Here is a 14,980-nt window from a genome sequence, read left to right on the forward strand (position 1 = left end):
ACATATATTTTATTTAATCCTTGCAATAAATCATAGCAAAATGATATTATGCCTATTTGTATAGTTGAAGAAGCTTGTGCCTAGCGAGGTAAGTACTTGTCAAGGTCATATAACTAACAGCTCTCAGAGTTGGGATTCAAACACAAGGAATTCTGATGACAGTGTTTTTTTGCTGTCAACTAATACACCGTTTTATGGTGCCTCCCAATGTAGCTTTAATTGAATTTACTTATATAAAGTACCTTTTATTTGCATAGTGCTTCTATTTTTGGCCAGGCCCTTTCACATACATTTGATCTTCACAAACTGTGAAAGGTTGTTCTCAATTTGCAGAAAAGGCAACTGAGGCACTGAGAGGCAAAGTGATGTGCTCAAGAATACACAGCTAGTAAGTGGCAGAGCCAGGGCTAGAGCTTGCTTCCTGTTTCTCATGGTCTCACTAGTGTGAAGGGTGTTTGTCCCCCTTGGTCGTTCAGCCCCACCACAGTACTCTGCCTCTGGAGTATCATGGCATTTTTGAGAAAGAGTAGCCTACATATAAAATGGAGGCTGTCTCCTTTTTTTTTTTTTTTTAAAGATTTTATTTTTTCCTTTTTCTCCCCAAAGCCCCCCAGTACATAGTTGTATATTCTTCGTTGTGGGTCCTTCTAGTTGTGGCATATGGGACGCTGCCTCAGCGTGGTTTGATGAGCAGTGCCATGTCCGCGCCCAGGATTCGAACCAACGAAACACTGGGCCGCCTGCAGCAGAGCGCGCGAACTTAACCACTCGGCCACGGGGCCAGCCCCGAGGCTGTCTCCTTCTTGTGGGCTGTCTGCCTTCCATGTGGAGAAGTAGCATCGATGTTGTATTATTATTGTTATTGTTGTTATTTTGCTTCTTTTGTGATGTACAACAGGGAAGAGAATAATAATAGCTATCATTTATCGAGTGCCGACTATGTTCATTATTTCTATTTCTTACTAACAACTCTTGGAGGAAGCTTTGATTAGTCTCCTTTTCTAGATGAGGAAACTGAGACTTACATTAAAGAACTGCCCAAAGTCATGCACTAATTCATTGCTGAACCTGAATTGGAAGCAGCTCTGACAGATTCCAAAGTCCATGCTCCTTTTGATACCCTGCCCTGACTGGTAAATTGGAATTTATCCAAAAAACAGAAATTAAACATTGCAATTTCATTCTCCTGAACTTCCTTTTATATTTAAAATTTTGTATCAGTGGGTTTTGAATTAATAATCTATTGCCTTTTTTTCTTTTCTTGTAGAGCACTTTAAGAACACTATGATATAGTTTCTTTTCTTTCTGTCTTTGAGACCACTTTGACCTGCATTTCTTCATTTTCTCTAGGTGCTGAGGAGCCTACAAAGGCTAGCGAGTTTTTTTTGGCTTTGAAGCTTTGAAGTTTGATGCTCTAAGCTATGACAAATGAAAAATTTCTCTAATGGAGCTTGTTCCTTTACCAAATATTTGTTTTCTATTTGTACTTAAAAATTTTTAAATACTAAATAGCAAAACAAATATTTCTTTAGTTCTTGGAAAAACATCTAGTTGATTTAGTTGTTTAAAAACCTAACAATCGGGGCTGGCCCCGTGGCCGAGTGGTTAAGTTCGCGTGCTCCACTGCGGCGGCCCAGGGTTCAGATCCTGGGTGCGGACATGGCACCGCTCGTCAGGCCACGTTGAGGCGGCGTCCCACATCCCACAACTAGAAGGACCTGCAACTAAGATATACAACTGTGTACGGGGCGGGGTTTGGGGAGATAAAGCAGAAAAAAAAGAAAAAAAAATATTCGCAACAGTTGTTAGCCCAGGTGCCAATCCTTAAAAAAACAAAAACAAAAACAAAAAAAACCTAACAATCAAGCCATTCACGGCTGCCGGAGAGATCCCCTCCATCCACCCCCATTCCCGTATCCCCCAACCCCTCATTCCCAATTTTAAGTCCTTTATGGTGCTATATATTTAAATTTGAGACCTTCATGGAAAAACAATGAATGACATTGTTTCCTTGATCTTTGGTGTTCTCTAAAGAATTTTCTGAAAGTTTAGAGAGGCCCTTGCCATTCTTCTCGTTATTATTGTTGGAGGATTCTCAGTTATAATTGCCATCAAGCAGTCTTTACTGGTACTATGGGGTGTAGCAGAAATCCCTATGAGCTGAGACCTCCCTCATTTTCCTCCTCAATGAAATGAGACATCAAATAAGATGCTCTTTAAAGTTCTTATCCATGTGCTCTATAGCTGCTGGTCCGTGTGTGGGGTGGGGGGCACTGATTTCCCCTTCTGCCTCTCCTGCAGCTCCCCTAGCTGTTACGCTATTAACATTTTAATATGCCCAAGTGCCTTTCCTCTTTTTTCTTTTTTTTGGTTTGGATATATATATTTCTTCTCATGCTGTTTTTTTTTTCTCCCAACTTCCTGTTTTTAAAAATTTCAAACCCACAGAGATGAAAGAATAGTCAGTGAGCACTCCCATATCTTTTACCTAGATTCATCAGTTGTTAACGTTTTATCATTTTCCCTCTCCCTCTGTTCCTTCCGTCATTCCATCTCCATTTCCCTCTCCGTTTGAAAGGAAGTTGAGGACATTATGGTATTAACCTCTATATACTTCAGTATGCATCCCCTGAAAAGAGGGGAATTCTCTTACATAACTACAATGCCATATCACACTGAAAAAATTTAACATTGATAGAGTAATATTATCTAACATATAGTTCATATTCAGAATTTCCCAGTTGTCCAAAATTATTCTTTGTAACTGTTTTTTTCTTCCCTTGCCCTCTTGTTCCCTCCAGTTACTCTCTTCTCTCTCCTCCCCTTCAGAACCCCTGAAGGGGAGTTCACACCACTGTTGCCTACCTTCTTGTGTATCCCACCCATCCCATGGAAAATGACTTTGACAGGTTCTTGAATGAACTTGAAGTTTAGTGGAGCATTTTCAGTACTTATTGTGCTTGACTTCCTAGCAATACTTGGTACTCCTGCAGTCTCCCTTCTTCAAATACTCATGGCCCTTGGCTTCAGTGACAGCACATTCTGCTGGTTTTCCTTTTATGTCTCTTTTTGAACTGTTTATGAGTGTCCATTTTCTCCCAACTTTTAAATATTGAGGTTTCTCTAGGTTCCTCTTGGCCCTCTTATTTTGTCACTCTAATGCTCTCCTTGGGTGACTTTATTCCCATGGCTTTATTATCATCAGTATGTCAAAACTACCAAATCTTTATTTTCAGCCTACATCATATACTATAATCCCTGGTTTGTTGTCATCAATTGGGAATCATTTTAAACAAGTACTTTCCTTTGTAAAAGGAGACCACTTTCTTCATCTGAAGTTATGATCCCTCTCAATAACAATTTTTAATTATTCACTTTTTGATATGATAATGTGTAGCTTGAGTATTTATATAAAATTGTTACTACAAACACATTTATTGCCTGCATGAAATAGACAGACAGAAAAACCAAATAACCTTTTTATTCTTTATACCAATTAAATGCATCTTCATCTTTTTTTAATTTGCTGTGTGATTAATCCACCTCTGCTTTAGAGACTTCAAGTATTATGAGACTCTTACAGGGACTATTTAGATATCCACTCTAGAATCATGAGCCTTTAGAAGGTAGAAAGTACTGCTGAAAGGATATGAAGTCCCACCTCCCCATTTAAATTCTTTGTCCAGCTTCCAGCCTTGACTAGACAATTTACAAATCAGCCAGCTTTGTGGTTGGATCCTGTTCATCATTAGACAATCTCATTACGGAGAGATGGATTTCAATTCAGTGTAAGAAAGGGCAATACCTCAGCCCCAATTGCCAGTTATTTCCTGTAATCAGAACACTTTTCTTATATGATTATGGCTTTATGTTGCATTAGCTTTTTAGCAGCTGCAAAAGACAAAATTCAATACTGATTGTATTTGACCTTGGGTGAATGAATGTGGCAATATTACTCAGATCAGTAATTAATAACAAGGGAGACAAAGCAAAATCATACTCAAGACATTTAATTTTTTTTCCTAAGAGAGAATTAAAGGTCATTATTGAATTGTTGAATAGAACAGATTTCCTACAAGAATATATTTTAATAATTTAAAATGATAGTAATACTTTTACACAGCTAAATTTCTTACATACCTAAGAAAATAATAGTTTTAAAAAACTGATATTTTCCCAATACTGATTCTTTTCGAAAACTGGCAGAAATTAATGTAGTGGAGAAGTCAGTTACTTGTAAACTGTTCTCCCAATTTTACTGATTTAGCCTATTATTTTGGTATTGTATAGATAAAGCTTCATATTTTCCTGAATTATGGTTTAGCCAAGGATTATAATTCTTATGGAACCCTCCATCAGATGGCTTTATGTAATCTTTGTGTTGTTCCATTGCCCTATTGAATAAAAGAGGGCTTTGAATGGGATGTTGAAAAATCCTAATCCTAACAAATGTAGAAGGAATGAGTCAGAAAATTGCTGTTTTGCAATCACCATAGTAATAATTGATTTAGGCAAAAATCATCAATGGATGTTTTGGGGAACAGAATCTATAGGCAGTCCCAAAGCATGTTCCTGCAAATTGTTTATCAAGTATAAAGAGAAAGAAAATAGCTCTACAGTAGGGGATTTAAGAACACTTGAACCAAGTGATCTAAGTTCACTTCGCCAATAATGAGACAAATTAACGTGATGTGCCTCCTGATGTAACACACTTGAGAAAGACCTATCACTTATTCCAGCCAAAATACATGACCTGAATCTAGTCACAAGGAAATAGCAGACAGATCCAAATTGAGGGATATTTTAGATAATGGGTCTGTACTCTTCAAAAGTTTCAGTGGCATTAAGGAGAGAGAAAGGCTAAGGACTTGTTCTAGAATAAAGGAGACTGCAGAAATAATGGTGATATGTGTATGTGTGGATAGATAGATACCCAGAGCAAGAGAATGCATATGTGACAAAATATTAACAATTGTACTATTCTTATAATTTTCCCATATGTTTGAAAATGTTTTAAAATAAAAATCTAAAAACATCCTAATCCTGTACAACCTGAGATATGTTTGCCAAGCTTCTGGTGGCTGCAGTCTAGGTTTATTCCCTTTAGGGGTGCCATTTGTTAGCCCTTCCTTGTTTTTGCTGTCCACCAACTTCCTCATTCACTGCAGAGTCTGTGTGCCACGTCCTGGCATCATCCTGAGCATCTTCACTGTACACATGAATAACCTCGGATCCATTGACATCTCAGTTACTTGACCTCCTAAACTCCAGCAGCCCCTTCTCCACTCTACTTCATCTGCTCACTCCCATTTCCTGGCCCCTGTGGCCACCTGGATCAGCTCCACCCCTGCAGTCTTTATGATTATTATCTCATTCTCTGGTCTCTTGATCTTTACTGAAACCTCTGGGCCTTAGACCTTCCCATGTATCTCATCTCCCAGCTCCCTCTTGTCATCACTTTCTTCCCCATCCGTCTTTCCCCATCTTCTATTGGCTATCACTTGAACCAGTTAACAGATCATACACAGGAATCATATTTTGGGCAATTTAAAGGAGAAGTAATAGGTGAAATGTTTAATTTCCTAGACCAATTGCTTAGCAATCTTTGGCTACAATTCCTTATTTGGAAAGCCAAGGATATTAGTGACTTGACTTGGATTTTTCTACAGGGATAATTCAGATTTTTCTTTTTGAGGTAGCCTTTAGAATTTATCTTCTTTGTCCAGAAGCTTCTGATTTGAGTGTCACATTTACATGTCCTATTTTATCCTTGAATGGTTATTTTCAGCTTTGCTATGTGCAATAATAGGTAGGCTACAGCTGTAGCATTAAAAACAAAAAGAGGGATGAATTAGAGTATTTCATAACTGGAAAGGATCTTAGAGATCACATAATCCCAAGTTTTCATTTTACATGAGAACTGAGATTTACATGAGAAGTTTACATGAGAAACTGAAGACCAGAGAGGTTGAGCAATTTCCCTGAAGTTACACACTTGGTACTTGGTTGAATCAGGACCAAAAATGGAAGTCTCCAGATTATAAATTCAGGATTTATTTTTATTATCCCACGTGAATGGGTTGGTAGGTGGGCAAGTACGTGAGTAAATAAAAGGTCAAAGAGGTGACCTCTAATTCTTGCCCTTCTGTTACTGGAAGGCCACAGGTTTCCAAGAATACTAAAACTATGATCTCTTTGGTCATTTGGGGAAAGTGATAATTTTGTTTAAAATGTCTGTCATTGTTTGGAAACTGGGTCCCATGCTTTACTCTTGTTTAAGAAAAATGCTTTCTAGGTACAAGGATGCTGTGTTGTGCCCTTGCTCTGCAGGGATGCCAGAGTTTATGGATGAGTGAGCCTCACAGGGTCCTTGCCTTGCTTGCTGCCCAAGAAGCAGGCTTTGTAACAATCTCATGTCCACTGGGCATGTGCTTTGAGCTGTTTTTCCAGTGAAGTTGGAAGTCCCACTGGGACAGCCACACACTCTAGCAGATGGCAGGTATAGAATATCTGCAAACAAAAATAACAGCAGTGAAAACTGTGGTCTCAGAGTTGAGCCATGTCCTATTGTCATCATGCTTTGAACAGCTGAGGTAATAGATGCTTTTCCTCCTTGTTTAAAGCCTTTTGCCACTAGACGGTTCAGTCTCTTTCCAGTTTATCTGAATTCATTTTAATCAGTTCTGTCACATTTGTGCCTCTCTCTTTTCCTGACTGGATGTCAGGCCCCTTAAAGTTATATTAAGTATTCGCTCATCCTGATGCCTCCTCAGGAGGCCTCTGCCAACAGAATTTCAAAAGCAGAGTGTCTTTAAATGCCTTATCGTTCTGAATATAAAGCTTCTTGTTTAAAGAACTATTTGTCAGACAAACTCCTATTTAAAAAACAAAAACAAACCAGACATAAAAAGACTCCACTAGTCAGCATGAAGAGAAACGTAAGACAGAAAGTCTTAACTAAACAGTAATTTCATTCATTCAACAAACATTTATTGAGCATCTCCTATGTTCCAGGGACTGTTCTAGACTCGGGATACAGCAGCTAACCCAACAGAACAAAATCCCAGCTGTTATGGAGATTACATTCTAATGGAAGGAGACAGACAGTAACAAATGAGTAAAATACATGCTATATCAGATGGCGATTAGTGCTGTGGAGAAAAAATAAAGAAGGAGATAGGCAATGCGGGGAGGGGTGCCATTTTAAAAAGGCAGGAAAGGCCTCCCTGAGAAGGCTCCCTTTGGGCCAAGACTGTGCACTCTAAGGGAGCCAGCCCTGTGGGTCCTGGTTGGCATGACTCTTCTTGCTCCTGGCTCTTGGGTTCTGTTTGTCCACAGTAGTTTGTGAATTTTTAAGTGAAATATGTATAATTAGAAAGTTTTGCGGGCACTAAAAGTTGTTACCTAGAGAGAGACAATTATTACCTGTTATTCCTGCCTTACTTTTTAAAAAACATTTTATTGGGGTCATATTGGCTTACAACGTTGTGTAAATTTCAGGTGTACATCACTGTATTTCAGTTTCTGTATAGAGTGCATCGTGTTCACCACCAACAGTCCAGTTTTTATCCATCACCATACATATGTGCCGCCTTACTTTTAAAAAAAGTATCTACCATCTACTGAGCGATCCTATATGCCAGGCAATGTGCTAAGCATTTTATATTAATCAATTCATTAATATATTACTGATACCTACATCAACACATTACTAATACGTTATTATGTATTATTACAACATTCCCAGAAGGTATTCGTTCATTCAACAAATCATTGCCAGGCCTTGCCCGAGGTGCTGGGAATAGAGCAGTGAACAAGATAAAGTCCCCATTCTCATGTAGCTTAGCTAACAGGGGAAGATAGACAATAAACACACAAACATATGACCATATGGAATGTTGGATGGTAAAAAGTGCCATGAAGAACACTAGAATAGGCTAAGAGTATAGGGAACTTGAGTTGGGGAAGGTGTGAGAGGAAGGGACTATTCCACACACTGTCTCATTTTTTTATTGCTGATTCCAAATGCCACACTGGACTACTATATAGCATAATGGTTATGAGCCCAAGTTCTAGAATTACAGAGATCTGGATTTGACTCTACGTTCTCCCACTGACAAGTGATGTGACCCCAAAACAAGTTGTTTCTGAGCCTCAGTTTCCTTATCTGTAAAATGAGGATAATGACACTTCATAGGATGGTTGGGAGGATTAAATCACAACAAATCAAATGAGATGATCCACATAAAGCACCAAACACAGTGCCTGGCACCAAGCAAATGCCCTGAATTTATTTGTTTTGCGCATTGACTCCCTACACGAATATTTAATTTCTTACCAAATACCATGATAATGATTGCCACTAGAGAAAAGAATCCATTAAAAAACAAAAAACAACCCAGCTTGGCAATTGAGAAACCACCTGTACTGGGCACAGAAAATTGGCCAGGTAGCTTATTAAACATATGCTGTTGCTTCCTTCTAGAAACAAAAATAAAAGGCCTTTGGGACACACATGGCAATAACTTTTATTTTTGTTTTTTTTTATGCATGGAATTAATGTGACAGGGAAGACAAGCCTTGTTATGTAGTGAAGCAGCAGGACCAGAAGTGAATCTAAGCTGTCCAACAAATTCAGAACTAGACGCCACAGATCTTCAACTCTTCAGGCAGGGTAGGGGATTACAGAGCCAGCAACTCCTTCGGGTAGAGTCTCTATCATGTCTGGACTCTGTCCTTTGCTATTTTGGATAGGTTTCTGCTCCAGAGGAGGGTCCTCAGCTGGCTAGAGTGGCCCTGTGGTGAGTGGGTGGGCTCTTACGAATGATGTGAAGTATTAGAAGTCTGAACCTGCCCTGCCAGGCTCCTTCCCTCTCCTGGAGAAGGTGCTGCAGGAACTGTATGCCCAAGGAACAAAACAGCAGGATGTGGACCAAAGTCTATTTTATCAGCTTCTACCAAAGTACTCAAAATCCCAGTGTGGAACTCGACTAAAGGCCTGAGCTGGAGTGACCAGGAAGTTGGAGGCTTGAGGCCCAAGCTAGACCTACTTTTCCCATCTCCACGGGACCGGCTCATCAGGCAGGGTCTAATCAGGAGGCAGAAGCCACAGAGTGGTTTGAATAGAGAGAATTGAATGTAAAGAACTGCCAACTAGGTATCAAGTTGTTGCTAGGTAACTGAAAGGGTCCAAAGAGAACTCGAAGGTGTACAGAGGTAGCAACTGCACCTCTAAGGCAAAGGGGAATGGTTGGAATTATTAAAATCTAGAAACTTGGAGGAGAGGGTCCTGTAGAACTGAAACTCAGACCTTTGAGAAGGGGGCTGCTCAGCTGGTGCTGGAATCTCTGAGGGGCTACAACGAGGCTGATTTTACAAGTGCTAGGTAAATTGCAAACTGGATCCAGTTGCTGCTACAAGGAGAAACTGTTGTGGGGGTGAAGAGTAGTTGCTAAGAACAGGAAGCAGAAAAAAGCAGAATGTGTCCCGTGTCCCTTGTCCCTCCTCCAGCCTTGCAGAACCAAACAGGGAGCAAAGGGCAAAGTGGAAATGTGGCCTGCAGAGTCCCAGCCTCAGCACCAGTGAGCCGACTAGAGAATCATGGGGTGAGAGCTGACTGGTGATAGCTTAGTAAGTGGCATTCATACTTGAGGTAGGGACTCAGGTACAAGAGTGCAAGCATAGACAGAGATGGTGGATTCCCAAGACGGGGATGGAAGGGAGGCAGCTCAGCCTCTTGACTTTGGGGTAGAAGAAGAGGTGCAAGAACCAGGGAACTGAGCATGGCTGTCTACCTTCCAAGACACAGTACCCACACCCACTAGTAAAATATAGCCGATGAATATACTGTGTGTTTACCAAACAAAATAGCAACTCCTCCCCTGGGGAATGGAGACAGAAACAAAGCAGAGACGGGAGAGGGGGCTTAGATCGCCTCTTTCCCCTTGTGGGGAAGGAGTAGAAGTTGTAGTATATGTAACTGTCTAGCTTAGTGCCAGGCACATAGTAGGCATTCAATAAATGGGGGCTATTGTTATTCAAAGGAAGGAAAGGTACAAATAGATAAGGGAATGAAGTAACTGGCTGTAGTGGAGAGAACCCAGAGTTCGGACTCAGAAGATCTGAGTCCATGCTAGGTAAGTGACTCTGAGCAAGATACTTGCCTCTCTGAACCCGAAGTTTCCTTATGTGTAACATGGAGATGATAATACTTTTGGGGACTAAATGTCTTATAGTAGACCCTTAACATATGGTAACTATTTTGTTCTATTATTAATTATAGAAATAATAATAAGCTTGATTATTTATTATTGGTGTTGCTATTATTAAATAGAAGAGACTTTAGTGATCATTTATTCCACTACATCATTGTGCAGGTGAAGAAACTGAGGCACCGAAAAAGATCAATAGCTCTATAGAGGTTAAGAGCTTGGGCTACGAGGTCAGTGAGACCTGGGTTCAATTCCTTGCTATCCACTGTTTCTACTTCCTGGCTAAGTAACCTTAATTAAGTTAGTCCCTCTCAGCTTCACAGTGTGGCGAGGACTGCAGAAATGATTCCATTGCCTGGCCCTCAGTGAGTGCTCAGTAAATAACACTGGAACTGTTCTAGCTTGGTGAACAGAGAGCCCTTGAAGAGTGGGTTGGTTGGTCATGACAGTGACTGTCCCACAGAATAGGGCTGTCATGTGAGCCTGGGCTCTCCACAGTGATATGGTGAGAACACTTGAGATTTCAGCTATGGTACTACCAGCTATTTGCTTTGCAATATTGAACAAGTCACTCCTTCTTCTCCCTGTGGTTTTTCCCTATAAAGATCATGATACTTGACCTTATGTCTATTTCCTGGGGTTTTCTGGAAGCTGAATAGTGAAGCAAGAGCCTCTGGAACCCAAGAACCTTGAAAAAGCTCATAAATAAACACCCTCATATGACTAGTATAGACTCAGTGTACCACGGCAGTATGAAACCAAGGATGCTGGGACTGGAGGATGGATTCCTGCTTTCAGAACTCAAATTGTTCCTGTTATAGTCAACTCTTAATTTTTATGTGCTAACTGGGAAAATTATAGCATGAATAAAAGGAGGCTGGTGTTGCTTGCTCTCTACTCTAAAACTTGAGGAAAGCATAAGAGGCTATAGTTTAAATCTCTATCACTCACCCGCTCTCTTTCTTCAATACTGTGAAACAACAGGATGATTCGGAGGCTACCAGCCCTGGAAGAGAGTCAGTGGGCCTGAATAATCCACAAACAAGACAATAGTTATCACTATGGTTGCCATTTATTTAGCATGTGCTTTACACCAGGCATCAGGCTGAATTCTTTACCTGTAGTATCTCATTTCATCCTCATAGTAACTCTATGAAGGAGGGAGAGATGTGTTCATTTATCCACCTGTCTTTTATCAATTGAATCTCAGGTGCAGAAGGAGGAGCGAATCATACTTCTCAATTCATTGTACATTGTCATCATCCATCTGTGCAAGACCCTTTCCTATGTTAGTTAATTAATTTGCCTATTCTCTTTTATCCATTTGCCCTACACTCATTCATTCCCCTCCCCCATAAATAATCAATCTATTATGTTTAGTATGTATCTTTTCCTTTGTATATATTCTATGAAATGTATATTGCAGTTTTGTGTATGGGTATTTTAAATTTGTATAAAATGATATTGTGTTATATTTCTTTCTAACTTTTTAATTACTATTCAAACTGAATAACTATGTTTTTAAGATCCATCCACATTACTATGGGTTTATTTAATCTATTGCTTCCAGTTGTGGCATAATATTCCATAGTATACACACACCACTGTTACACATTCTCCTTCCTAGCAATGGGCAGCCAGCCTGCATTGGTGTCAAACTCCCTACTGCCACAAACAAGGAAACGTTGTACCCCGTGTGTGTCCTTTACAGACTGTGTGAGGATTGCTTTAGGGTATTTAGTGAAGACTGGAATTGCTACTTCATAGGGCATACATAGACTTCATATGCCTGGGTAGTGCCAGAAGTATGTGCTATTATTATCCCTATTTTACAGAGGAGGAAACTGAGGCTTTGAGAGTTTTAATAACTTACCCAAACTCACACAGACCGTAATTAGCAGAACTGGGATTCAAATGCAGGCAGTCTTGCTCCAAAAATTCTATGCTTAATGGATACCAACATTATTCTCTGAGTATTTGAAACTTGAGGACATTTTACAAAAACATAAAGATAAAGCTTATTGTTTGTAGTTTTTCTCTTCTTAGAACCCAGGAGTCCAGGTGGACTGCTTTTTTCTGAAGCACCTGCTCCTCTCCCCCTGCTCCCCGCCCCAAGCTGCATAGTAACTATTTTTCTCTGACTTTCGTATCCTGTGGGTCTGCAGCGCTGAGAGCCGCTTTGATCATCCAGAACTGGTACCGAGGTTACAGCGCTCGACTGAAGGCCAGACAACGCTATGCCCTCACCATCTTCCAGTCCATCGAATATGCCGATGAACAAGGCCAATTGCAGGTCTGTTTTGCAAGCTTGTCTCTTCTTTTGTTAAAAGGCTTCTCTTCACCCCTTGCTGTTGAAAGAATGACAATTTGGGTCCTTTTTAAGCTGAGGAACCTTGGTGAAAGGGTTTAGCAGAGGACATAGTGACATTGTCTTGAAACTAGCTGTTGAGAGAGAGAATGGTTTGGATGGTGTTTTTCAATTCTGAAGTTCACATTTTTAAGAGGGCTGCCAGATGCCTAGTTAACTAATAAATGGTCTTATTTTATTTTTGGGTGCATGCCTCAATAGGAAGTAAAGTTGTTACTTTATGAAGGAAAAATTACTTTAAGGAGTTAAAAACTGGAAGAATTTCCTGGGAACAAACCTGTGAACGTTCTAGAAGAAAATATAGATGGGTGAGGAAGGCCTTCTTAAAGCTTGCAAAAACAAGCTTTAATGCTTGTTAATTGAAAAAACGTACTTTTTAACTATAAGGAGATCTTTGAAAGATCTTCAATTTAATTATTAATGAAAGAAATCAAGTTGTAGAACAATATGTAGAGTTTTAGCCCATATGTGTGAAAGAAAATTGAACACACAGCAAAAGTCTGGAAAAAGAAGCACAGTAAAGTGTTTACGGTGATTCTTTCTAGAGACAGGAGTGGTTTTGGTGGGTTGGGGTGGGTGGGAGACGACTTCCCATTTTCATTCTATATCGTTTGTAGTTTTCAACAATCCTATATTTGTCTATAAATTTATCACATAATGATCTTTAAAAAACAATTAATAAAATTTCAAAAAGAATTAAAGAAATTGCTGGATTTATTCTTGGCATCTATAAAATGATATACTATGATTCAGTCAGAGACTCCCTGTGCCCTGATTAGGAGCCCACAGTGTTGGCTGTCCTTTTAAACCCTGTGGAGTGTGGTGATGAATATAAAGGTAGGGTGAGCTCTCAAATTGATATGCTTTATACACAAACATTCCAGTATCAGTACATTCTTTAATGTTGACTCTTTTTTTATAACAGGTTTATTGAGAGACAATTCACTCACTGAAAGTGTAAAATTCAGTGGCCTTTAGTATATTCACAAAGTTGTGCAACTATCACCACAATAAATTTTAGAACATTTTCATCACCCCCCCTCAAAAACTCTATACTCATTAGCAGTCACTCCTCATTTCCCCCTCCACCCAGCCCCTGGCGACCACTGGTCTGTTTTCCCTCTTTATGGATTTGCCTTTTCTGGTCATTTCATATAAATGGAATCACACAATGTATGATCCTTTGTGACTAGCTTTTTTCACTTAGCATAATGTTTTCAAGGATCATCCACGTTGTGGCATGTATCGGTACTTCATTCCTTTTTATTGCTGAATAATACTCCATTGTATGGATATAGCCCATTGTATTTATCCATTCCTCAGTGGATAGATCATCTGGATTGTTTCTACTTTTTTTGGCTATTATGAATAATGATGCTGTGAATATTTGTGTGCAAATTTTTGTGTGAACATGTGTTTTCAATTCTCTTAGGTGTATACCTAGGAATGGAATTGCTGGGTCATCTGGTAACTCTATGTTTAACTTTCAAAAAAATTTTTTATTACGGTAACATTGGTTTATAACATGTGTTTAACTTTTTGAATAACTGCTAAACTGTTTTCCAAAGCAGCTGCACCATGTTCCATTCCCACCAGCAGTGTCTGAGGGCTCCATTTTTGCCACATCTTGTCAATACTTGTGATTATCTGTCTTTTTGATTATAGCCATCCTACTGTCTGTGAAGTGGTATTTCATTGTGATTTCTATTGACTCTTAATTGACAAACCCCTCAACAGCATTAAAATAACAGGCATAGAGGCAGCATCTAGGTGATGGTTGGAATGCTGGTGGATTTCCATCTCTCTCTTCCTCCCTCCCTCCCTCCCTCTCCCCTTTCCTCCCTTCCTTCCTTCATTTCCCAAATATATTTGACAATTAAGAGTATCCCTTAACTCTTAATCTCACCACCAAAAGGAAGAGATCATAATGAACAAAATTAGTAGCTGTCTTAGGTTGGTTTCCTAGAGGTAGAGTCTGAGACAGGGATTCTGGTACAAGTGATTTCCTGAAGAGTGTTCTCAGGAAAAACCTGTAAGGGAGTGAGGAAAGCAGGATAGGACAGGGGAAGAAGCTAGGCAAAAATATGGTTTCTGAAGAAGTTTGACCTCAGCCTGATCCCATTGGGAGCTCTGAAGTGTGAAATATGTCAGAGTTTGTCCCACCCAGTGGCAAGGGAGGTGGGGGCCTGGCCTGTAATACTCCTGCTTCAGTCAGTCATTTTCTATGGGCAGTCCCCCAGAAGGGGAATATATGATATCCTATGCAACTCTGGGGAAGGTGCCCCCCATCTGCCAAGCGCAAGTCTTGGGAGGAGCTGGTAGGGAGAAGTAGGACTTGTTAGCATGTGTGGCAGCTGGGAGATGAGTGCCCCAGAAGAGCAAACGGGACTTGCGGGAGCAC

General features: G+C 39.9%; 1 protein-coding gene across 21 annotated transcripts in view; it reads left to right on the top strand.

Annotated features, from left to right (window-relative positions):
• Positions 1-14,980, top strand: part of PPEF1 (protein phosphatase with EF-hand domain 1) — a 122,710-nt gene that overhangs the window by 35,870 nt on the left and 71,860 nt on the right. For all 21 annotated transcript variants that reach the window (XM_070605260.1, XM_070605271.1, XM_070605257.1 and 18 more), the window contains one exon: positions 12,377-12,504. In XM_070605260.1, the coding sequence (XP_070461361.1) occupies positions 12,377-12,504 (128 nt within the window). The remainder of the gene's footprint in view (positions 1-12,376; positions 12,505-14,980) is intronic.

Source organism: Equus przewalskii, chromosome X, assembly GCF_037783145.1.
Source record: "Equus przewalskii isolate Varuska chromosome X, EquPr2, whole genome shotgun sequence".
Taxonomy (NCBI): domain Eukaryota; kingdom Metazoa; phylum Chordata; class Mammalia; order Perissodactyla; family Equidae; genus Equus; species Equus przewalskii.